Genomic DNA, 25439 nt, shown 5'->3' with positions numbered 1-25439 from the left:
CAGAATGATGTATATTTTATGACAAGTAGATGGATTACGCTGAGCCATAAAAGCAGATGTTTTAAAAGTCCTAAAAGGGGAATAGGAGTTGGACGCTGTCAATGCAGGGTGGATCGATATCCCTCGAGCTTGGAATCTGTTACTTGAAAAGATTGGGACCCGCCCCAGATTGTGGAATCAGTAATGACTTTAATATGTAGGTTTTGTTGTTAAAACAAAACATTAGAGCAATAATAATTGTCAGCGTTTCCTCAATCATAACTAGATCAGTAGTGTTTATTTTGATTGGTAATTATGACAATATCTATTGTAATATCTGTACTACATATAAATAAGAAGGACAATCTATGAATCCTCACTCAACTCATCGAGTCCATCACGAGACATACTACTATTGTCATGAGTCCTTCACTCGACATAGTAATCTCTTGATCATATCGATCTCACCAGTACATCGTTATCCGACTTTATAATCTCACATAATCATCATTATTATTGTATTCAGTATATTCTTATATCACCCAATAAACTCCACCAAACATCCATACAACAACGACCTTCTATCTCCTCCAACTTATCTACCGCCAAAAATGTAATAGAGAAGATTCAAATCATACCTAGTAATGGGAGACACCTGCAATCGTTGTATGTGCGTATTCCTCTGAAGTATCCTATGGACCTTGATGATTCCCTCCACGTGGTAGACGTTGAGGTCCATCCTGTACACGGTGCACCCATACTGGATGGGCGAGTTCTCCAGCTGAGACCAGTATAGCATCCTGGTCACCCAGTCCACTGCTATGCTTACGGCAGTGCCATTTATTGACAGAACCTACAAACATTGTTTGAAAATCTCGATTATCCAGTTTTCGAGATAGTTAATTGATATAATTGAAATGAACTTCTTAAACTTTTATTGTTCTCTAGTTCTTTTCTGGCACGTAGATCTGCCAAACTTGATAAGTTCGTCGGTTTTAGGACGACCCTGCGATGACATTAATATTCCGTATTGGCAGCATTGTTTATAGTTAAACAAAAAATATGTAAATCAATTTGCTATAAATGAACTTGGCCCTATAGACAGTCAAATATGCACTGATATCCAAGTAATCTAACCTTAGTATGTCCAGTCTCATCGATTCTGGAAACGAATATCTCCTGAACTTCATTCACCCAGTATACGAGGCCTTCTCTCATCGAGACGGCAAAGTCCACCGGCTTCCCGGCACTCCTCGACACGGTGTACGTGTAGCCATCCCCTAAGTCTAAGTCTGCCACTTTGATGGAGTCGTGGAACGCCAGAGCTAGCTTCGGAATCGGAGATTCCACGTCAGTTAGTGCGGAAACGGGTTGGGTTTTCGAACCGTAGCCTGCATCGGTGAAGGCTTGTACCTGCAATTAATAACTTCATTCAATATACAATATTTGATGTTTTACCATGTTTTATGAACCTCATTCAGAGATGTTTTTTATAAGAATTGTTTAAAGGTAACATACTTGAAAGAAGTATGTAACATTTCTCAGGACGTTCTTTGCAATGTACTGTAGATTTTGCGGTGGTACGATCTCCCCTCGGCAGGCAGTGTTGTCGATGCCTTCTTCATTGTACCAGCAGTCCACCCGGTAGCCTTTCACGATTCCGTTTGCATGCTGCGGTTCATTCCACCGGAATATTGCCGTCACCTCATTTTCATTCCTATAAAAAAATAATGCCTAATTATTATTGACACACAATTAGAAAACACTTTAAAGCTCTTACAGTTAAGCCTCCCAAGGTGGTGAGTTCCTCTGCACTTGCAGGAGTGTGAGTTTAGACATAGTAAATGCTGATTGGTACCTGACAGGTCCAGTGTGATGTTGCACATAGACTCTGGGCGCAGTGGGGTGCATAGGAGGTGCTTGCGGAGACCTTAACGTGGTCCTGGAAACGGCAGCCGCTCCCCAATAAGTATATGCTCGTACTGACATCTCCACGGAACTGAACGGGGGCACCGATCCACCCGAATATTGCACTAACGGTTCTTCTGTCGTATACTGGAATAAATGTAATTTTAATGTTTTTAATTTGTATACAACTTAGCTTAAACCCCTCCGCCGCAATATACAGTTATTAATATATTATGAGAAATGATTTATTCAAAAGTTTGATCGTATCAGATCGTATTTTAAGAATTTATAAAATTTAACAATGGTACATAATAATGTAATGCATCTACGATTATTTACGAACAACCTATTATTTTCTAACATCGATTCAAAGAATTAGAAGCAAGTAGGCTTACTTCTTCATGAATCTTGCTGTCATATTCAATCTTGATCTCGTAGAAGACTTGTCCGTAATTGACCTTGATGATTGGATTCCAGGTAATGTTGAATGAGTCCCACTCTCCTACAATCTGGATAGAAGTTTGGTTCACTGGTTCTGGTATCACACTGATTGTTTCTCCATCATCTATAATTAAAATATCATTTTTTAATCAAAAAATTACGATATCATTTATTAATTAAATATTACAATTATTGATTTTTTTAATTAAAATTTACAATGTATACAAGGCCGACTATGTTCTGGCTGTGGCACTGAATTGCAAATTACGATGGTAGTGCTTATTTTCAAATTATATTCAAATGCAATGCGGCAACCTCCATACATTGATAGAATCAATACTCTACATTATTATGGTGAAACAGATTTCAAAAATTTACAATACTTATTTGTAAAAAAAAACTCACTTGGATTAGCCTGAAGGTTAGGGTCAATGACGGCAATCATGTTGACGAGAGCAAGGGTGATGCCATTGAGGTTGGCCTTGTTGTGTCCCGTGAGGTCGGAGATGACAGCGTGAGAGTCGTCTTGCAGCCACATGAGGCGGTTACTGAAGTAGCACAGCGGCCCGATCGTGGCCGCGCCCGACAGGGACGATATCAGCGTATTTGACACCTGTTAACAACGTGTTATATCCATCAGTGGCGAAGAGTCCGTCGGAGGGAGGTAAGCGATGGGTATAGTCATACTTACGAGACTTGAAGATGAATTTTATTCCATTTTAGTAAGTAATTAATAAGTAACTACACAATGTCTTTTTTGCACATGTAAACTAAATAATGTAGTATTTTTAATTGTCTAATATATTATATACTTACATAAGTATATTTTTATTCATTTTAATTAAAATATTTTTAAATTGGCATATTAACTTTCTAATTTAATATTTTAATTTTAATTAATAACAGCTGAGTTTCGAAACAAACGTTTACACAGAAAAATAAAGCCACCATCAGCAAACTTGTTATTTTCATATATTTAATTCTCTCTTTGCAAACATACAATTTTATTTTTCTGGTTACGTGGTAATCTGTTCAGTAGGGTTTTTCCGTACAGTGTAGATATTTTTATGATGTTACTGCCAACTTCCATAGATTTTTAACTTATAAAACAATAATGCTTATAATAATCCTAATTCCATTAATAGATTTAACCATTAACTATGCATAATTTTAATATGTTGACAAAATGTTCACTGTCGTTATTTAATGCCTCTGTGCACAATGTTGTCAATTATACCACTGCACTAATCAATATAATACTATGTGTACGATTAAATCAGTACCCAGTAAACGAACAAAACAAAAAAATGATTAGGTACTTACTACGATTTTACTTACACATATTTTACTTACACATTTTCCTTGATTGAAAGGGGTGCATAAACAATCAGATTTATTAATACAATAAATGTTTACCATCACATATTTATAATAAATTAATGTAGACATCGAAGTACACATAAAACTGTTAATTACCTCTGTTCCTGGAGCTATTCTATCAGCAGTCGGTGACTTGTAGAGATTTGATCCTTCATAACCGTGAACTATCCAGTAGAGTAATTTTCCACGCAAGTCCACCGTCAACCCCATCACTAAAAAAAGATACACTACATCAAAAAAATTATTCCATCCAAGGCCAAAACAAAATGAAACATAATTGCGAGTGAGAAAGCATTCGGCACTCTACTTCTTCGCAATATGTGTTAAGAGTAAGATAGATTTTCTACGGCTGAATTAAATATTTTTTGTACACGTCGCCGGTAAATAGTGGTTTGGATGACTTCAGTCATTTAAAAACTGCGAGCATGTATTGCTGAAATTTGAAATTTTTTTGGTTCTACTGTGCATTATATGCAAGAAACAAGTCTTCATATAGCCGAAAAATACACACTCTCTTTATATTATTACTCTGAGATTACATTACTGGTTGGGCCAAACTGTGGTCGCAGTCATTCTCAAATCACCTTATTTATTATTGTCACAAGACCAGACGATGAGCAATTATGGGTCATAAGATGACAGTGATGGCGAATAAGGTAAGCTCACGAATACAAACGGGTGCGTGTTGCCACGCTGCATTAACTAACGAGTGATTCAAAACATATCTGTTCGACCTTCGTTGCACTAAGTCTGTTATGGTTTGAGTGAACGTCGCGTCTATATCATCCATCCTGAACTTATCATCATCATTCATCAACCTCATATAATATCATCCATCTAAAAGTGTATCATCCGTTTGCCAGTGCATGAGTGCGTGACCACCGAACCGGCCCAGTGCGCGCCAGCCCTCTCAACATCAAAGGTAAGTGCCTGGTATTCTAGTATAAACCCCCGCTTAGATCCGTAATCCACCATCCAGCATCACCTTCAAATTACAGTCCACAGCTAAAAGCGCCGCCTGTATTCTTCACTTTTATGGCTTATAACAGTAAATTTTTGGTTGAAAAAAATTGTAGCAGGTAAGTAATTAAAATAAAACAAAATATAACACCTACCTACATAATCTATAATAGCTAAGGCAGGTTTCAAATCAATTTTAAAAACTAAAAAACACCATCTGTAATTTGTATTCTTAGTTTAATGAAACGAAATCCCCATTTCCACTTCAAATTCTGTCATATAGCTTCTTATACTATCACTGTAAAAGCTAAATTTATAAAAATATATATTACCCTGTTTCCTGAAGAGCTGTGCAGGATAATAGGTGATTTTGTGTTCACCATTTAACCTAGCACATTCAATGGCATGGCCAGTATTCCAGTAGATAAACCCCTCCATAGAATCGATCTTCAATTCTTTTCCCACCGTCACGATTGGTACCGGTTCACGGTTGCCACCACGAAGGTTTCCGCGTGTTATCTATAAATAATTAATATTGAATATCTTGTAATTTCGTTACCATATGTCATGTCGCCTACTATCACGTGATGTCACTGTAAGCTGCCGCTGTGGGAAAAACGTGTGTAATGTTGCTTTTCTTGGTGTTTAAATTGTTATCAGACTGATGCTCCCATCTAGTAGCACATTTAGAACCTTTAAACGAACATTGTCAGTTAGCAAAATCTGCCAAGATCACCAGGACAACAATGAGTTCAACTCACGTGCCGCACTGCATCGACACCTGCATGACTCAATGAACGTTTTTAATCATTTTCTACATGCCTACACATTTTCGACTCATGTCAAAATTGCGTGTTTTTTGTTTTTAGCGGTTGGCACTATGTTTTTTCTATAAGACTGTTGTCTATTATGCAGGTTGAGTTCTGTTCAAAATATTATCTATGGATATAATATCGCAAGTAATTTTAACGTACGCACACGTAGAAACTGTTAAAATTAATGGAAATTCGCATGAATAATGAATAATAATTCAAAATACTAATACATCAGAGTTGGCACTCTCCGTAATAGAATTTACAGAGATGGTGATCGTTCAAAATATTCTGCAAAATGACGAAACCATTGACTAAATTTGTTGTCTTGACAGCGTGATAGTACGCAACGCACATCTCAATATATTCACAACTTTACGTTCATTTCTCATAAAACATAAATTTGTTATGAAACCTCTTCATGAGGTGGCCAAGATCTACATCTGATAGTAGAGACAATAGTGGACTATCCAAAAAAAATATCAAGAAATGCAGTGGTTTTTAGAGCAGTTCCAATTTTAAATTAAAACGTGACAGATAAAACAAAATGACGGCCAAGATTACAATTTTTCTATAATTATCATCTGATTTAATTGATTTTCAGTTCAGATATGTGTTTATGCACTTATTTAGAGCTAAATTTAACATTTTGTAATCGGAAGCCGATAAAATACCAAGATGGCGGTTCTTTAAATGTCCTCTGATTTATTCTTATAAGTTGTGCAATAATCAATATTGATCCAGACAGATACTCTAATTATATTATTAATAAAGATTGTTTTCACACATTCTAGGATGGGCTTTCCATCTAGTCTAGTTATAAATAAAAAAAAGTAGTTAAAAATAATCCTCAATCTACAGTAATCTGCCGTTAAAGTAGTTAGTAGATGGTGAAAATAAAACTCACCAACTGCTGCTTCGGACTTGACCAGTACAATTTTTTTCCAATCCAATCGACCGCCAAGCTGCCAACATTGTCCATATCGTGTATCCAGCCCTTATCGTTGGAAGTCATGTTGAACCACATCACCGATGAAGCATTCGTCACCAAGTAGAGCTGGTCTCTGTACCACGATATGTCCGTGATGAATATATTAAGCATCTGCGATTTGTGAATCAAAGTTTGAACATTGTCACCGGTCAAATCGGATTTGAGAAGACCTTCCTGCGCAGACCACAGCATGGAGCTTATTATTCCGTTTTGGGGAGTCGTAAGGGTTTTGGCGGTGAATTCTGATGACCAGGGACCTTTCAAAAATAATTTATATCATTAAAAATATTATTAGAAATTGTGTTTATATCATTTTGACTAATTCTTAGTTCTCTGATGATTATTTTAGAATTCTGGTTTCAGTTTGATACATAATTATATATACAACAGTCTAAAATCGTACAGTGGAGGAAGAAACTAAAAATGAATACAAAAATAAAACAGTTGGTATCAATAAGCAGGTCAACGGAGAATGAAAAATATTAAATTAAAAAATTCGATTATTGGCAGATGGTTCGCGATGAATGTCCGCCAACAATGAATGAATAAGATTTGTTTTTCCAATCAAAAAAAATATCCTCTGATTAAAATGGCCCACATTGCTCTAGTTGGTGGTGAGCAAAGATAACCTGTATAAATACAAAGCCATAGGTCATAGGTTCAAACGCGCAGCTGGTTAAAAAAAATTAACATTGTTTTGTTTTATGTGTATTTGATCCAGTGCAAGTACCCAATGGATTGGGTGAATAGCTAACAATTATTCCTTGTAAAAATAATCTGTTAATATTACCTCTACTCCGGCAAAGAGCAAACAACTTAAACACAATTAAAATAATAAATTTTGACTTCATTAAAATTGTTGCAAAGTTGATTTTCAACTATCCTTCATTTACAGACATCTACCAGAGAAACAATGGCCAGTGTCTTCCATGCAGCAAAATTTTTGTGATCCTAGTTTAGGGACACGGTTAGCAATCTACTCGATATATAAACACAAACTGACAGCTCAGAAAACAAAGCCCCAAACACTGGCAAAATACCTATAACACAAATGAATGAATTTATTCCTCACCGATTCCTGATGAAGTAACTGCAGCTGCTTTTATCACGTAAACGGTATCCTGTTTAAGATCTTTAGCGATGTAGGTTGTTGTGCCGTTTATATCAGATCTAAAACAAAACAAACATGTTACATGAAAGCCTTTACAATCTTTAATAGATACTTTCATCAGCAGTCTTTGGGGGCCTATTCTAGCAAGCATTCTAGCGTGTTGATGCTAAAAATACCACCAAAGTGTAAATAATGTTAATTATTGATGATGATAATAATCTATATATATATTTTAGTAATATAATATAAATTCTTTTTATACTATAACTGGCCATGAGGATCAATGACGGGAGTGTTGTAAAACATTACTGTCGTAGTGGAAGTGAAACGATCACATAAACACTCTTTGAGAAAACCACATAATTATAATGTGACCTCACTGAGAATCAAAAATGGAACCCTTGGATGAGAGTCCTGTGTCTTGCGCACCGGACCACGAACACTCAGCAACAGCTGTCGTTAATCCATTGCTAGAAGAAAGCCTCTGCAAGCTTTCTCCACTCTTCTTGGTGCATTTGCGTTGCAATGTAATTCCACCAGACATAATTATTTCACCATCCCTTTTGCTGTTTTGTACTTCTTGGGTACCACTAAATAACTGAATTGTCCATTAATTTTCTCATCGTCAAGCGATATATATCTAGCCTAGTACAATTTCATTTGTTTTTCAAACTCTTACATCAGAGACTAGTGTAGATTCCCATACTTTTCTATCACGCACTACAATGAGGCGGGATATGTTCGCAACCCCCAATGGCAAGAGACCTGGACTGCCGAAATTGAGATGGATGGACTGTGCCACAGGAGATTTAAAAATGCGCGTTCAAAACAATTGGAGAGTGTCGGGGCTGAATCGTCCAGGATGGAGGAAGTTTTTAAAGGAGGCCCACCTAGTCGTCGCTATAGGATTTGTTTCCCGAATATCCATTTTTGTCGAAATCGACATTTTAATGCAGTTCAATTTCTTTTATCGAACTCTACCGAAATCATTTATAAAAACAATATATTTTTATCTAGGAACAGAGATATTTTTTTAAAAAACCCGAATACGCCATGTTAAGTTACAATTACTCCGTGGTGTTCTCCCGAATGTCCAACTATTCGTACCTGAATATCCAAGTTAATTTCGGTCGAAATATATCTCTGGCTGAGTGTTTATTTCCCGAATATGACTTTAGCCAATCAAACCGCGCTCACGCCGTGCATCTCGCTCCCACATTCACGCTGTCTAGCTCTAAAACAATCACGCCCACTTTCATATTTTTCGGCCGTCTGGAGACTTCTTTCAAATTTCGTCTTATTGATATTGTTTTTAACGTTACTATTGTTTTAATAGTGAATTCATCAAATTTGAAGAGATCATTTATAGCTGATACATCACCAGTTCGCCCTGAACTTACAGTAGAGTTGTGGAACTGAGTATTTTAACCTAAATAACTGCATTTTGTTTTGATAAATGACACAAAATCCCAACGGTTATATGAATTCTACAGTATGACCCGGCAACTACTATGACGTAAAAAATAATTATTATTTCAAATTATTATTAATCAAACATTGTTTGTCTTTATTTTACTTTTAATCAAGGTATTTCTATGAAAATAAAGGCGATTCTATTATTTATTTTTGAATGCGCTGATAGTTAATTTAATTTAATATGTATGTTAGTAACTATTTATTTGGTGGATATTATATACTTAGGATATTGGTACCTACCTAATATTAGCAGCCAATGGTAATTAATTTATACATGCTATTATTTTGTGTTGTTATTCCTTACAATAGTAAATATATAATATTTATTTGGTGGTTTGTAATAAGTTTAATTGTCAATTATAGAAATATATAGATATAATAATATACAGATATATATAAATAGATTTTTTTTTTAAAAGTATTAATAAAAAATTGTTACCAAGTACGAGTAAGTACCTACCATCATAAAATATTTGAGAAATGACCATGACGGCGGTTAGTAATTGAAGTAGTACCGTATAATATATTTTCTCAGAAGTGATTTAAAAAAATTATGTAAGTATGTTCAATTATTAGAATGGTACATTCTTAAATCTTGGGAATTATTCGTTCAATAAAAAAATAGTTAATTACTTAAAAACTATTTTATTACTTAATCCGAAAAAAACCGAAAAAGCGATTGCCGCATGTTATTATTACATACGAACTTGGGTAATTACGATCATTAAGTATTTAAATAGTAGAGGTAATTATTAACAATTATCATGTAAATAAATATAACATTTGAGGCGCGTAATTTTTGACCACTCAGTAATATGTGGGCCGTGCAGCAATACGCTACGGTCTTAAATCCCGAACGTCCATGTTTTGTCCCGAATATCCATTATTCTGAGAGAGCGCTAAAAATTTCCCGAATATCCACAGTGAGTACTTGTAAATAAAACGTATTTTCTGTGCATATAATGATTTATACCAGTATATTATTCTTGGAATCTATTCTTAGATAATGTTGCAATCTTACAGTATAGAAAGAATGATTGATACATCTACTGATATTAAAATATACGACAATGAAATTTGTTTTTCGTCTCCTGTAAAATTGACATTTGGTCTATTCGGGAAACAAATCCTAAAGCGACGTAGTGTTGTAGTGCCATCAATGACTATAATGCTCAAAAATTTTGGACCCCTCTTCTATTGAGGGTTACAATTCAACGTCATCATTATTAATCATAACTCAAATACCTGTTGATGGTAACATTCTTGTCTGCATCAGTGATTTGCAAATGGTAATGCCAGTTTTGCCAGGCGCCGTTTCCTTGGTGACCCAATAGATGCGGAGGTTGCCACGTGATCTTGGCGTGGTGCGATCCCATCACGCTCTGTAGCCCAATCGGCGGATTCACAGCCACCGGGATTGGCTGACACGACCTCAGCGCCACCAACACCTAAAATTCAATTCATTTATATTGCAATAGTCGTAATCGCATAAATCGAATATTCCTAACAATTACAGATACATAATTAACTAATACGTAACTTAGGGTGTCGATGAATTAAACCAAAGACAATTCATTGTTATTGGGGAGGTATCATAGAGAGGGGAGTTATGAATACATTTTAAAAGCCTTAAAATTATTTTGTGTTTTTAATACAGACTTGTATTTGTATTTTATGAGCTTTTATTAAACCACAAATTTTCACATTTACCCAGACTTAGAATAATTTATTCCTATTTCCCAACCCCTGATTTAGAGGCTTCAAATCCAATAATGAGCCACCAAATAATAACGCGACACAATGGAACAGTGTACTCATAAATGTAAAAGGTGACTCACGGTGCTAAAGCTCTTGTCCATGAGATTGGGGTAAACGTTGTGGTAGTAGCTATCCTGGCCGGGGTGATATTCTTCAGTGACGACTTCCTCTCCGTCGCTCCAGTAGAAAAGGCCGCTGGCAAACGACAGGGACTGCACCGCGTCAAACTTCGGTGTCTGCGTATTTTGCCGGAAGTCAACGTGTTCACGACTGGAATGTTATAGAGACTATTACAAATGCTCCATCTGGCATGTCATGGGAGGCGTCTGGGCATATCAATATTTGTGGTAAACCACGCGTAAACTAATATTGTAAGTTCAACCAACAGTTTTTATTTCCCATCATATTGCATATGTAAGTTAGAACAGTGTGTCCATTTTTATTAGCCAATCCGCCAGTACATAATTTCAATAAATATAAGCCTAAAATACATTATGAGGCTAAAATACAATGACAGTAGTGTAGTTAGTAATAGAAGTCAGAAATCAGAAACACCCAGACCTTAAAAAATTACATAAATATATTGTGAAATCACCGGAATCGAACCAGGAGCCCACGGATGAAAGGCCAGAGAAAAATATTTCAAAATAGATGCCTAAAATGCCTTATGTGTGATGTTATTTTCTCACCCATCTAATGAAACAGACAACACAGTATTATTGACGAGATGCGGGACAAGTATCCTGAAGTTGGTGTGATCGACAGTGAAGGCTCCGAGGTTCGGCTCCTTTAGCACCACGTAGGGAGTGACTTCGTGCCGTACTCCATTGGAAATGTCAGCTAAGTCCAATCGGTACAGACCTCCGCTAGTAATCCCTTGCAACGCCCAGAATAAATACCTACAATGACAATATAAAAAAAAAATTATAATAGAATAATAACTTAAATGTTAAAGAAGCACAAAACAAAATAAACTTTTTTTTGAGATATTCCAATGACTACTGATCATAGCATTAGTCAAATTGTAAAAACCATAACAGTGCCTACCTAGAGGCGGCAGGTTGTATGAAAGTATGGTGAAGCAGGCTGGAATCAAGCTGCGCAAAACTTCCACGTTAACATTATTATATTATATGAATACGTTATAATCACGGTCAAAAGGCCAAAGTAAATCCTCTGTAATGCCCTGCATTTTTTTGATCACGTCGCTAGTTCTCGTAAGTTGTCGGCTATTGTTGGCCTGTTTTATTCAGTTGTATGAAAAAGCCGATCCTTGCTCCCTCTTTTTATTTAATACCTCTATGGTACCTACTTACCAATATGTTCAATGACTAATTTAATAAAGGAAATGAGGCGTCTAATTACAAACATAAAAACGGGAAACAACGTTTTTATGTTTCAAGAAGCTTCAATTATTTGTTTTAACGTGAGATTATTTTTTCCGTTGTATTCTATGTCGAAATTAGAACCAAATGGCAATTTTTTTCAGCCGATAAACTCTTAAATATAATAAATATAGGCAAAATAAAATTGGACATAGCGCTATTTGTACCTCACTTTTTAATTTATTCCGCATAAGGTACATATTTCCGTGGCACTGTCATGAGTTTACTAGATGCTACAGCATGGGAAACGCCCTTTTCAATATTGAACGTTCCTTTATTGATTGACTTAAACACGCGCGGAACCAACCAAGCTTTAAATAATATGAAACACGGACTTGACCCTTTTTGTAATAAATCGAGGCTAAAAATATTATTTTTTTTCATAGGGTTATGTCGCATTTTGGAATTTATAGATCAATACATATTGTGTAAAATTATACAAATACGTGCGTATTTTTTACTCAGTTTTGACCAAATGTGGACTTATCGCTTTTTGGAATTAGATGCCTCAAATATCTATGTTATAAAAATTGCATGTGTAATTTCATTTCAGTTAATTTTTTATGTCAGTGGTGACGTGTCCAGAAATTTGTACGTATGCAGTTCACCGTGAAATGTTGTATCGGAAATATATCTTCGTATATTAAAGACCGTCCAACAGTGTTGCCATATTTTTCTATCCTGATTATAGTACAAAGGCGTAAAAATTATAGTATCTCTAAAAAATATATAGTACAGGAACATTTTTCGTCTTGAATCCTTTAAAATTATAGTATTTTGGTATATTCGGCGTAAAATTATAGTATTTTACATTTTTCGCGAAATCAAAATGATAGTATTGTACTATAATTATAGTACGGTTGGCATCACTGCCGTCCAACCTCTTGCCGCTGCTCTATAGTACAAATTTAAAATAGAAGCAGGTATAGAAATTAGATGTACCCTGAAAATAGCTTTCAAGTTGCACCAACAAAAAAAGTCATCGCAGGCCATGCATTGAATGATTGAGTTAATACCTAGAGATAGAAATTTTCTTACCCATTATACGGATCGACTTCAATGTGCACCGGCTTCGAATGAAAGCCAGCAAACGCCACAGTCTGCGACCTCCCGTCAAAGTCACACCTAACGACTTGCCAGTGCACGAAAACATTTCCCTCCCTCCAGCCGATGTTACTAGAGTTGTGATTGACTTCCCCCAATATGTAAAGATGGCCGTTGAGCCAATCCACGGATAGGTCCAGGGGTTTGAAAGCGATCAGGGATTGCGTGAGGATAGCTATCGCCGCAGACTGACGGGAGAGGGAGCTTTTGAATACGGATCCACTAGAGTCCGACACAAATAACAGATCTCTGCTGACGTCTATTCCGACACCTAAAAATATGAAGAAATATGGTAATGTCAAATTCACGAGATATTGTAAATAATAATAATAACTTCCTATTGAATATACATAATTTGAAAGCATCTCATGCATATACAACTAGGAAAAATCGTTTTTGTAGAAAAAAAAATATGACACTCGACGGGACTTGAACCTGTATGTGCTGAATTCGCCCCAGAATGTTTTTACCAATTAAACTACGGGCACCTTAGATAATTAGGACGATTTTAACTAGTAGTTGTTACATGAAATGCTTAAATTGCGTTATAAGGTTGGCCATCGGATTTAGTATATTAAATTAAGGGAGGTTATCAATTAATTCCTTAATTACTAACCGACGTCGCTGATTACTCCATTACATTAAGGTAGGTATCAGGTTCAAGTCCCGTCGGGTGTCGTATTTTTTTCTACAAAAACGATTTTTTCTAGTGTGCATATGCATGAGATGTTTTCAAATTATGTATATGCATACTATATAGAATGTTACATTCTGAAATCTCGTGTCTTATTCGTTGAATAAAAGAAATAGTTTATTAAAACTTCCTATTGTGTACTTGCCGTGGAAATGCTAGAATACTAATTGTCTCTTATTCTTTGGGTCACGAGTTTAAGTCCCGCAGCTGGGTCAAATTCTCAAGATGTTTAATCAAACCATTTTGTGTCTAGTGCAGTGGTCCTCACGTGAAATTTAACTGTGGCCGCACAATTGACATTGACAGTTCTATGGAAACGGCTGGTGGCCGCACCAAATTTCACTTTTGTTGATTGAAAAAATTAAAGCTAAATTTTATTTACTAAAAAAATAGATCAATTTATTTATAGACAAGTCCATTTAATAAAAGACATTTGAACATTTTAGTACACATCTCGCGAGCCGAATACTACAAGTTTCTAAGTGTTCGTCCTTGAAAAAACAAACCCAACAATCAAGTAGTATTCTAAGCTGCCTCATTGTTACTTTTGTTTCTCCAAGGACAAACACTTGTAGTTCTCCACTCGCGATCTATAATAGTATTACCTCATCTGTCTCTCTCTCTCGAATACGATAAGTATTAAATAAAATGGTGACGACTCTTTTCATATTTGGTCCCAAATTTAAACAAATGCGTGAAACAGAAATTTTGTGAAGTCAGAAACGGACTATTTCACACATGATCTCATCACAAGAACACATTATGGATCATTTGAGCGTGGAAAGAAATTTAAGACAAGTCATGTGTATTCAAACAAATTTTATACTTAATAAATTTTTGAAATATTATTCTGTAAAGCGCTGGTGGCCGCAGCAAAATCCTCTGGTGGCAGCACATGAGAACCACTGGTCTAGTGCATGAACCCAATATATTCATCACTAAAACGATAATTGGTGAGATTACCTTGAATGGTCTGCGTAGTGCTGTAGAGGACAGTAGGCTCGGTGACCATGTCTGCAGCTTGTTGGAGGACTTTGTGCCGCCCGCCTAATATCAGTACCGGCTGTTGGCTGGCAACGGCTGGAATTACAATTAATATTAACAGATGTCATAGATTAGTCGATTTAATTTGAAGAGATTAATTTGTTCGACTGTTCTTATTCATTTGTATGGAGACAGTATGGAAGGCAACATAATAGACATAGCAAAAAACCAGACACACAGCTGCATAAAATCACATTATCAAAAGAAGTTCTCACAAGAGGGGCACAGTAGAGCCTTGACTCAATTCAGTGAGTTTTCATCAGGTCGGTAAATGACAGGAAGACCTCAGCAAGTTTCAACGATATGCTCATCCTCACAACGGTGACAAATTTAATCCCTACTTATTTCAAACAATTCTTTTCTGTAATGATTTTGGTTTGACACTAAAACAATGCAATACAAATTGGCTTAATCTAAAGATGTTGAATCGTCTTCCAGACAATCTTCTGTGGTTTTACTATATAAATCAGTGAAGCAAGTTCCAGTTTGATGTCATTTTTATATGCAAAAAAGAGTACTTTCTCATTTTAGGGTTTGTATGAACATTAGTACAGTATTCCCAGATACCCTTTTCTTAACTAATTTTCATATGTATAAACTCTATCAATAGGATATTTACTATAAATTGGCTGGTGTTTTAAATTTAGTGAACCTTATTGAAGACTGTCAGTAACAAGCAATGACATTATTAATGGACGACGCACTCAATACAGTAGCTAGCAAGTAAATTCGCATGTATAGGTAGACGTCACGCAATTTCCATTATGCGATATCACGCATCGGGAATTTATAGCAATATGACCTTTATTGTAATGGCGTTAGAGCAGTGTTTCTAATATCAATGTTCATTTGAGCGAACCCGTTCGAACCGAACCATTCGGCAGATCCAACAAAAAGCATCAGGAATTTATAGCAATATCACCTTTATTGTAATGGCATTAGAACAGATATGCCATTCGGCAGACCCGACAATAAAGTGAGTGTTATTTTCTTTTCCACATGATTCGTCCATATTAATGTCATTGGTCACAAGCCTTTAAGATTTTTATTACATATTTAGTGTTGAATAAAAAAAGTTACAAATTTTTGCATGTGAGATATATACCCGTTGGCAAGTTGGGAGTGGTGACGAGGACGGTGGCTTCAGGCCCTTCGCCTTCTCCGTTCCTCATGGCTACTCCGACCGTGTAGCTCACCGACGGTGACAGGCTTTGAAACATGTAGAAAAGACTGTTGTCCGACGCTGGTAAATCCTATAATAAAATTAATGCATTATTACTTATAAAATAAATAAAAACGCACTGAACAAAATCGAAATCTTTGGTGTAATATTGAATTACAAAACATATTTTGCTTGCATTTATAATACACACATTTTTTGAAATGGGATATGCAAGTGGTGTGTTTATTATTAAAACCATATGCAGATGCAGTGTGATTACTGGTTACATCTGAAAATGATAATTAAGTACTAAATATAATATATATATTGATTATTATAATAATATAGTCACTCGTCTAATATAATATGTATGTAGTATTTGCATTCAGCTTGACATAATTAATATGTATATCACTCCTGTCGTATAAAAATCCATATATATAAGACGCTGATCTGACCAATACTGACGTATGGGTCAGAGTGTTGGACTGTTGCCAAGGCCAATAAGCATTTGCTCAATATATTTTCGTGAGGAAGGTGCTCCGTAAGATATATGGACCGGTAATAGAAGAAGAAGAATAGAGTATTCAGAATATCCTGGAGCTCTACAACTACAATATATCTAAGCATTTGTTAAACTTGGCAAGCTCTGATAGACGGGTCATGAAGCAAGAATGGACAGTGCTCAACCGCCGAGATGAATCCTGGATACAGACTGGACAATTGGAGGATGATTGGCAAGTACAGATTCCAGTGATTGGACGGTGAAAACGGAAATACTAGAACGGTCGGCGCAGACACCTGGAGGACAATGGCCCAGGATAGGGGGAGCTGGAGGTAGGTGATGGTTTTAAACATACCAAATATCATTTGAACAAATAAACAATAACAATATAGCACGCCATAGTAACTACGAGTATAATATAAACCAAACATCATTCAAAATTCAATGTGGAATAAGAAATGACAATAGCTGAGACGTCACAATAACTGGAACACGATACTTTATATTAGTATCGCTTGTTCAAGTCAAGATCGCCCAACTATCATTCGTCCGGTTGTCCAGTGTCCAACTGATTGTGCCAAATCGCGCCTTGACAATGGTTATACTAGAGGCACCGTGAAATTAAAAGTATTATAAATTAACTCGATAGGTACCTTAACAGCTGAGTACCCATGGGGTTTTGTTTCAGATATCCGTAGAACGTAAGATAAAATCGGTCCATTTGGGAAAGGACCAGCTTCCCATGAGAGAGATATGCGGTGTGAGTCCACAGCCGTTACTCTTAGCTCGATCGGGGCCGATGTGGGCGGGCCAAATGGAAGTGTGCTGATCACCACACTCGGAGCAGACACTATCGGATCGCTGTGACGTGCAGACAGTAATACAGCAACTCGAAACTAAAATAGGATAAACATTAACATAACATTAATTGTTATACAACAGTTTGGCAGATAATATGAATACGTGTATTAAATAAGGCTCTAAGTACCAAAAAGTAGTATTGCCTGTAGTTACAAAATACCGAGTCATTGCAGTAAAATTTCATGAAGCAGACCTTTTGAAAAATGTAGTTTTACAGTGTGAAGTAATCACGGCAGATTCTATAATTTTAGGTATTAAGAACTCGCAAGTGTCAACACACCATCGTCAGCTATTTTATATTGAATGCCATTGACCACTGCAGTACTACTTACACCATTATAAATAAAACACGCCAACGGACTTACAACGTCGACAGGTTTAATTATTTTGCTGTGTTTTTTTGACTTGCTTGAGGCACTTAGACTATAGTTGAAGTTATTGGCGTTGGTATGTAGAATATTTTTCTATAAAAATGTCAGTTTTTATTAATTTGGTACTTAGCGCCTTAATTAAAACACGTATTCATATGAGAGATACAGTGGTTTTAGTTGTAATTGAATAAACTATTTGGCATTTTATGTGGAGTAAATCCTGCTAATGGGTGATGAAAAAGCATAATTATTGTCAAAAACTTAAAACATTATGTCAGCAGCAGTCGGAATTGAACCCGAAACATTTTGATTAATTCGAAAATCACAATGGAAGAAAATTCAACATTTTTGGGTAAGTATAAAAGGTAAAAGAAAATTCTTACCCTATATTTAGTGTAGGGCTGTAGATTCTCGACCCTGACGATTGAGTGGTGGCCCCACGTCTGGTTCCGGCAGTATTGCCAAGCGCCCGCAACCTCTTCGTACCTCCACTGCACCAGGTAGCTCAAGTTAGAGTGCCGAGACCCTTCCCACTCCAGAGACAAGGATGACGACGTCAGGCTATCGGCTACCAGAGCTGGCGCTGGAGGTGTGCCTATCTTTTCTGAGATCATAACATTACAATATAATTAGTTACATAGTTTGGAGTATACCTAGAAAGTTTGATGGTAATTGGTTTCTCTTCTTCTTCTCTTCTAAGCACTCACAAATTTTTGTACGCCACTAAACGTTCCGCGCACTTATATAAGGTTTCATATGTTTGAAATTCTTGAATTTTATGCAGGGTTGAAGGTTGTTGAAAACCTCCTATAGAGATAGAGACTAAATGTATAAAATTGAGGCAAAAAAAGACCACTGGTTCAGTGATTAAGTGAACTACAATAATTACTAGTGACTTTGCATTGCATGTTCATTTGCAGAGAACTTCACATTACCGTTATGACATTTATTTTCCAATTTGTAGGACGTAACACGGTAAGTCCGAGTCGATAAGCAGTCAGTAATCGTGTCCGGAAACTTGTACGTATGCAGTGTGCCGTATCACATTTCACCATGAAATGTTGTATCAGAAATATATGGCCGTATATTAAAGACCGTCCAACCTCTTTGGGTCGTATAGTACTGACATAAAATTCATGTCTAAATATAAAACACGGTTCTTGTCGGTTTACACTTAAATAACCGATATACTGCATTATTTGTTAGGTTAGGTTTTCATTCTTGAATTAATGAATTTTGCCAAAATCAGCTATGAAAATTAAATTAATGTTCATATTTATCTAATAAAATTAGAGACTGTATAGCATATGGTCATCTCTTTCTGATAAGAAAGCTCAAGGTGAACTGTGCGACAGTGAAATGTTTTACTAACAATTTACATGTAGTAATATTACACTTCTGCGTTATTTAGTTGAAAAATTGTGTAAAATTTGTGCAATCACAATGAACATAAAAAATGGCCACCGTTGCGTATGTAAGAAAATCGGAATGGCAATTGAGCGATGTAAATATTTGTGACGTTTACTAACTTTACCATGCTTCATGCATTTGCTAAATAATTGCAAATGTCATAACAGATATAACATATTATAAGACTCCTTCTATTGGTACCGCAGATGCCTGCATGAGCTTACGGAAACAGTTTATTCCATGTAGACAATTATGTTAATAAATACCTTATTCTGTCGGCGCAGATGCTTTTCGATCTAATAACTATTAATTGTTAATTTAAAATTTGAAATTTTCTGCCTCCACTTCTCTCGGTCCTGTGAATTGCGTTGCCACGTACTTCCGCAGAAAGTATTAACCTAGTATTTATAGTATATGAGTCTATGTATTAACCTTTCAGCCGTTGAAAGTAGTTGTTGAGAGCTCCATTGCATCCCATTACACAGTACAGTTCTCTTGGTGACAAAACTTCAGTTGTAACATTCTGTAAAACAAAAAAATATTCAATTCGAATTGATTGTTCAAGTTTTGTACTATTTCACCATGCAGCTCAATATTATTTATTATGAAATAATGACACCTATGAGTTATATATAAAAGTTTTCTTTTGGTAAATGAATGCTTTGCTACTAGAAAAGAGAGGGTAGTATACGATTCACTAATAATTTGTAAAATAATGATGATATTTTTTTAAATTTTATTTAACTTTTAGCTGTTTAGCAGAAGGAAATTTCTAATACAATAATAATATTATTATTATTAATATTATTACTTCACAAAATACAACCATTACGATAGGAACACTGAAGATTGCTTGTTTTATAATGGAGGGAATGATTTTTTTAAAAATCATATCGAATATTCAATCCAATAATGAAAAAAATGTCACATCACCAGGAGATTTGTGGCGTAATAAGTAATTAGCAGCAGCCAGTGGCGTCCCATAGGAATACTCAGATCATGCGCTGCTTAGGGGCAGTACATTATAAGAGCAAGCAAAATACAAATATTACAACTTTGGAGTGTAGATGACATTTTTCGCGCATTTATCATTGGTGAATGTAGGTATATTATAGAATTCTGAACATTTTCATTGCATTTTCCCGATTAAAATGGCCAAACATAAAACGTGAGACTTGAAAATAGTAGAGGGTGGCATTTTAGGGTGGCTCTAGAGTCTAGACCTAGAGCATGGCAGCAGCATGCACTTATTGTGAGAGTGAACAAAAATTGTGAATAAATAAAGATGGCACAGTAATAATACTTAATATTGTGATAACATGTCAGCTATTGGATTGTATAATGAACTTACACAAACTGCTTGGCATGACGTTTCCAGAGCTCTGCTCCATAGCTTGCAGCCATAATTGCACTGGAAAAGAAAGAAATAGTATATTTATTATTTATTTCCCGTATAATTTTAAATATTTTAATACATGATGAAATTGCAACCCCACCAGCGCTCTAAATGGAAAATTTTACGAACCTGAGCGCTCGATAATTTTTCTATAGTGTTATCTAAATATAATATGTACTTATATTAATAAGTCTGTTGGATTTTTTTGTAATATGGCCTATTTAGCTCAGTTTACATTTTTTCCACTACACGGAGGGATAATTGTGGGGATTTCATGAACCGGAACAAAAATGAATATTTTATTTTTCCCCTGGCTGTTCTGTTTTGTCATGTTCTGTTTCGTCACGTTCTGTTTTATCCCGTTACCGATGTTAACAACAGCCACTAGATACCATCAAAGTCAATTTTCGATTAAAACGGAGTTACACGTTTTTTCTGGTTTTAACGACGATATTTATATTATATCTCATCGTAAAAAATCATTTAAAACGTATTTTCGGACTTTTGCCGCCCCCTGAATCCTGCCGGACGTTTCGAACCCCAACACCCCCGCTCGGCGCGTCCATGCAGAGAGAGCGGCCTACGATTCAAGAAAAACCGCCACTTGTGACAAAAGTTAAGTAAAACGATGGTATCTACAATTTTGATCGAAATTTCAAATGCATTCATTAATCTTGTTGCGAATTAGCCGGAATTAAAAATTTTCGTATACCTAATTCCTTGACATTCCTCTTGTCTATTGTCTCCAAGACCATAGATAATGTGGAACGCGATGGCGACAACCGCGGCCATTAAGTGGGGAATATTTCGCCCCCGTTTCCGGCCAGCCGAGACTCTGCTACGGCCGTTTATTTATTTATTTATTGGGCACGCGACAACGGCGACTTGGCTAATCATCTTCGCTGATGGTTTCCAAACTTTTGGATTATGATAAAAAAGGCTACGATTATCCAATAGTCCTATTGGGAATCTCTCGAAGTTCTAAAGCCATATGCATAGGCGTAGTTTATAATTGTTAAATCTTGGGTTGCACAGCCCATAGGAAACGGCGTGCTTTGCGCATAAAGGTTCAAATACATTATAATCACGTCACGTACTGTCAAATACTGGTACGGCGACAAATTTAGTCTATGGTTTCGTCATTCCGCAGAATATTTTGAATGATCACTATCTCTATAAGTAAATTCAACGATGGAGAGTGCCAACTCTAATGTATTAGTAGATATTCTGAATTATTATTCATGCTAATTTCAATTAATTTTAACAGTTTATACGTGTGCGTATATTAAAATTACTTGCGGTATTCCATACATAGATAATATTTTGAACAGAACCCAACCTGCAGACCATAGATAATAGATAATATTCTTACAGAAAATATATAGTGCCAACCACTAAAAGCAAAAACACATAAGCTGAAAATGTGGAGCCATGTAGAAAATGATAAAAAAGTTCATTGAGTCATGCTGGTGTCGATGTAGCGCGGTACGCGTGAGGTGACGTCATTGTTATTCTGGTGATTTCGGCAGATTTTGCTAAGTGACAATGTTCGTATAAAGGTTCAAAATGTGCTACGGGATGGGAGCACCAGACTGATAAAATTTTAAACACCAAGAAAAACGACATTATACACATTTTCCCCGTAGCGGCAGCGTACTATGACGTCACGTGATAGTACGCGACATGCACCTCAATATATTTCGCGCTTTAGTCTTACGACATTCTTACTATTAAGTACAGCCGTAAATACATAACACACATTTATGATTTATATGTCAAGTTTTTACGGTTGGTAAGTTGTTTTTTTCTGTAAATAGTTTTAAAATTGGTAGCTACTTAGATACTGTTCGCCAAAACTACCAAAAATTTATACATAGAAAAGTTTCCATGATTAAAAAAAACCAAGTGTACAGATAAATGGACAAAACTGGTCCTGATCATTATTAAATTGGACTCCTGTTGACTTCGCGCCTAAATGCAGTATTGACAAGTGGAGATATGCAGGTTAGGAAGAGCGGTATAATCGAAGAGGTGTGAAATAAAGCAATGGATACGATTTTTATGACTTTTGAAAGTAAGCTTCGTGGAAATCAGATTATTTAGCATGCGACGCTGTTAACTGTTGCTTACTAGGTATCTAAGCGATAGCGCTCATAGAACGCGTCGAGCGGGCGAAGTCGGCAAATGCAGTGTTTATTCATAACCATAATCACACGTCTCTTCCCGCGCATTACCCTTCACCTATGTAATAAGCGGCCCAAGCAGCACAAAACAATTATTTTTAAAGCGTCTCTCATAACAAAGCAATAAAAATATTATATTATTTCGGGGCTTGTAATAAATATTTACGACGACATTATTCAACCAGCGATAAACTTGACACGCAGTAAAATTAAACAATGATTCTCTGTTATTAAATAATTGCTTTTCGCCCGTCGATCGACGAGGCCTCGAGCGGCGTAATTTTGGTAGCCGTGTTCAATGAATGGACTCCATTGTATTTTCTTTCATTCGTATCGCCGAGAAGCGGTGATTCGCGAAAAAATGATGATTCATGCGGCGGGCGCGTATAATGCGTCGTGAAATCCAGTGGGCGCTGGCGTATTTGATTACGTTGTATTTTCGTTGATTTACGCGCCACTTGTAGAAATTTTGCGCGAGCGCCGCACTCGCTGCGTCAATGGGCTTTACGCCTAATATCTAACGATAAATGGGTGTGTCAGGAATTAGAATATAGTAATTATTGAAGGTGTCCATTAAGCACAGCTGATAATAAATAGATAATGAAATATAGTTGGTATGTAATGAATTTACATATAATTTAAGACTGGAAATGGAAGAGGCGATAATTATTTTAAGTCTGCTTTGTTTGAGGAATATCTTGTTGGAATAAAATAATATAAAATAATTATTAGTCTAGTAAAAAAAATCTTATTTCTGAATAAATATAAAATATAGTTATCTTCAATAAAATCATATTTGTTCTCTTAAACTCTGTTGTTGACAAGCAGTCAACCAATTAACTGCTCTCTTTTAAGTTAAGCTTTTGTTTTGAGATAGTCCGACAACTGTTCACTAGTGCGTTGGTCAACTTGGAAAGACAATAACAACAGTAATACGTCGTTGTAATCCTTAGAATATAATTTTGAATTCTGGGATTGGATTGATATTTTGTAGTGTCAAAAAACAATATTAATAATTGAGAAAGGAACGGCTCTCGACAATATTATGTCTGGGACAAATTCTGCAGTTTTTTGGACATGTAATTCGGCGCGGACCAGATATCCTGGAGAGACAGGTGGTTTTGGGTAGCCTCTAGGGAAGGCGAAGCATGGAATAGAATCTGTATGCTGGAGCGACAAAGTGTAGGAGCTTACTGGGGTAGCCTACCCTCTGTCCCGAGAGAAGCAGAGGACCGTGGTCCCCGAGGGATGGAGATTAACAACAGAAAATGTATTAACTCACTCTCTATATAATTTAATGATTCAGTATACACCCATGAAATTGTATAATAGTGTGAATATTATTTCCCATCCCGTAGGCATGTAAAAATTCAGAGATATTTGTATGATCTTTCAATAAGTTGACAAATAAAACATGATGCTACCTGAGCTATCAATTTAATTTAATTTAATTGCCCGTGAGGGTAGGCAGACCATGCGCTGCTTAGGGGCGGCAAACTATATAAGGCGGAAAATTAAGGAATGAATAGGTACTATCATTATCACTTTTGAAAGTAGTGGCGGTTTTCCATTAAGCGGACGATGTGGTCGCTTCGTTAGAAAGTACCTACCGATATCTCAGTTTAAAGAAATCACAAGGGGGCCTCCAGACTTGTCAGTGTTTGAGACCTTCACGTATCTAAAACCATTGCTGTTTGAGAGTAGTAGGGAAGATAATAATATGATGTACATTTTTGTTTCATTTGTACCTAACCTAACCATGTTGCATGCAATTTGAGAATAAATTGAAAAGGGATAGTTTCGAGTCCGCCTAAGGGTGGCACTTTGCCTAGCGACGTCACTGCTCGAATAATAGGTATAAAGCGATTATTTAACATTTATCTTGACTACTATAATTTTAATACAGTGTCATATGACTAAACACAATGCATACAAAGCGATAAATTGATTTATTATTCCATCGGTAAGTAATGAAAATATAACGTGAGAAACAGCGACATCTTTAAATACTATAAAATTATTGGGTCTGTAACCGCAAATAATATTTGTATGAACAAGCGCCGCACATCGAATAAATAAAAATGTTTCATTATAATAACCTACACTTACCAACATTGCATATATTTTCATTCAATCGCCAAATTAGTAAAAGCACGCTTATGTATGTGAAATATATAACCAGTAGAAAAGATCTTTTTGAATAAATATAACACCCAGCTGAATTCGAACCTGCGTTTCGGGAAATCGCGCTCATGAGCATTGACCGCTGTGCTATAGATATCTTATCTAATTGCTACAACTTTAACTGACTAATGTTTTTACAATACTCTGAAGCGTTTTCTTTCTATTCTGACAATCGGATTGTGTATTTTTTTAAATCACACTATTAAACTATGTACCTACCTTAATTACTAACCAGCGTCATTATAACTTCATTTTTTTATTACAACGTACTTGCACTTGCTAATAATTAATTATTTAATAATCTATTTTTTTATTCAACGAATA

The 25439-nt window shown here is 35.9% G+C and overlaps 1 protein-coding gene across 1 annotated transcript in view; it reads right to left on the bottom strand.

Annotated features, from left to right (window-relative positions):
* sev (receptor protein-tyrosine kinase sevenless) overlaps positions 1–25439 on the bottom strand; it is a 148886-nt gene that overhangs the window by 26383 nt on the left and 97064 nt on the right. The window contains exons 3-22 of the mRNA XM_085942297.1: positions 20704–20763; positions 19785–19875; positions 18326–18546; positions 17364–17606; positions 16149–16296; positions 14963–15079; positions 13240–13576; positions 11506–11715; positions 10897–11086; positions 10304–10506; positions 7544–7641; positions 6388–6728; positions 5001–5187; positions 3805–3920; positions 2734–2941; positions 2283–2452; positions 1838–2034; positions 1498–1696; positions 1117–1392; positions 618–832 (exon numbers count right to left, since the gene is read on the bottom strand). Coding sequence (XP_085798423.1) covers positions 618–832; positions 1117–1392; positions 1498–1696; positions 1838–2034; positions 2283–2452; positions 2734–2941; positions 3805–3920; positions 5001–5187; positions 6388–6728; positions 7544–7641; positions 10304–10506; positions 10897–11086; positions 11506–11715; positions 13240–13576; positions 14963–15079; positions 16149–16296; positions 17364–17606; positions 18326–18546; positions 19785–19875; positions 20704–20763 — 3827 coding nt within the window. The remainder of the gene's footprint in view (positions 1–617; positions 833–1116; positions 1393–1497; positions 1697–1837; positions 2035–2282; positions 2453–2733; positions 2942–3804; positions 3921–5000; positions 5188–6387; positions 6729–7543; positions 7642–10303; positions 10507–10896; positions 11087–11505; positions 11716–13239; positions 13577–14962; positions 15080–16148; positions 16297–17363; positions 17607–18325; positions 18547–19784; positions 19876–20703; positions 20764–25439) is intronic.

This window comes from Rhyacophila brunnea, unplaced genomic scaffold, assembly GCF_057557595.1.
Source record: "Rhyacophila brunnea isolate RB1 unplaced genomic scaffold, BYU_Rbru_1.0 scaffold_14, whole genome shotgun sequence".
NCBI classification, from domain to species: Eukaryota; Metazoa; Arthropoda; class Insecta; order Trichoptera; family Rhyacophilidae; genus Rhyacophila; species Rhyacophila brunnea.
The sequence above is the reverse complement of the archived record's forward strand: the minus strand, read 5'-3'. Positions and strand labels throughout refer to the sequence as shown.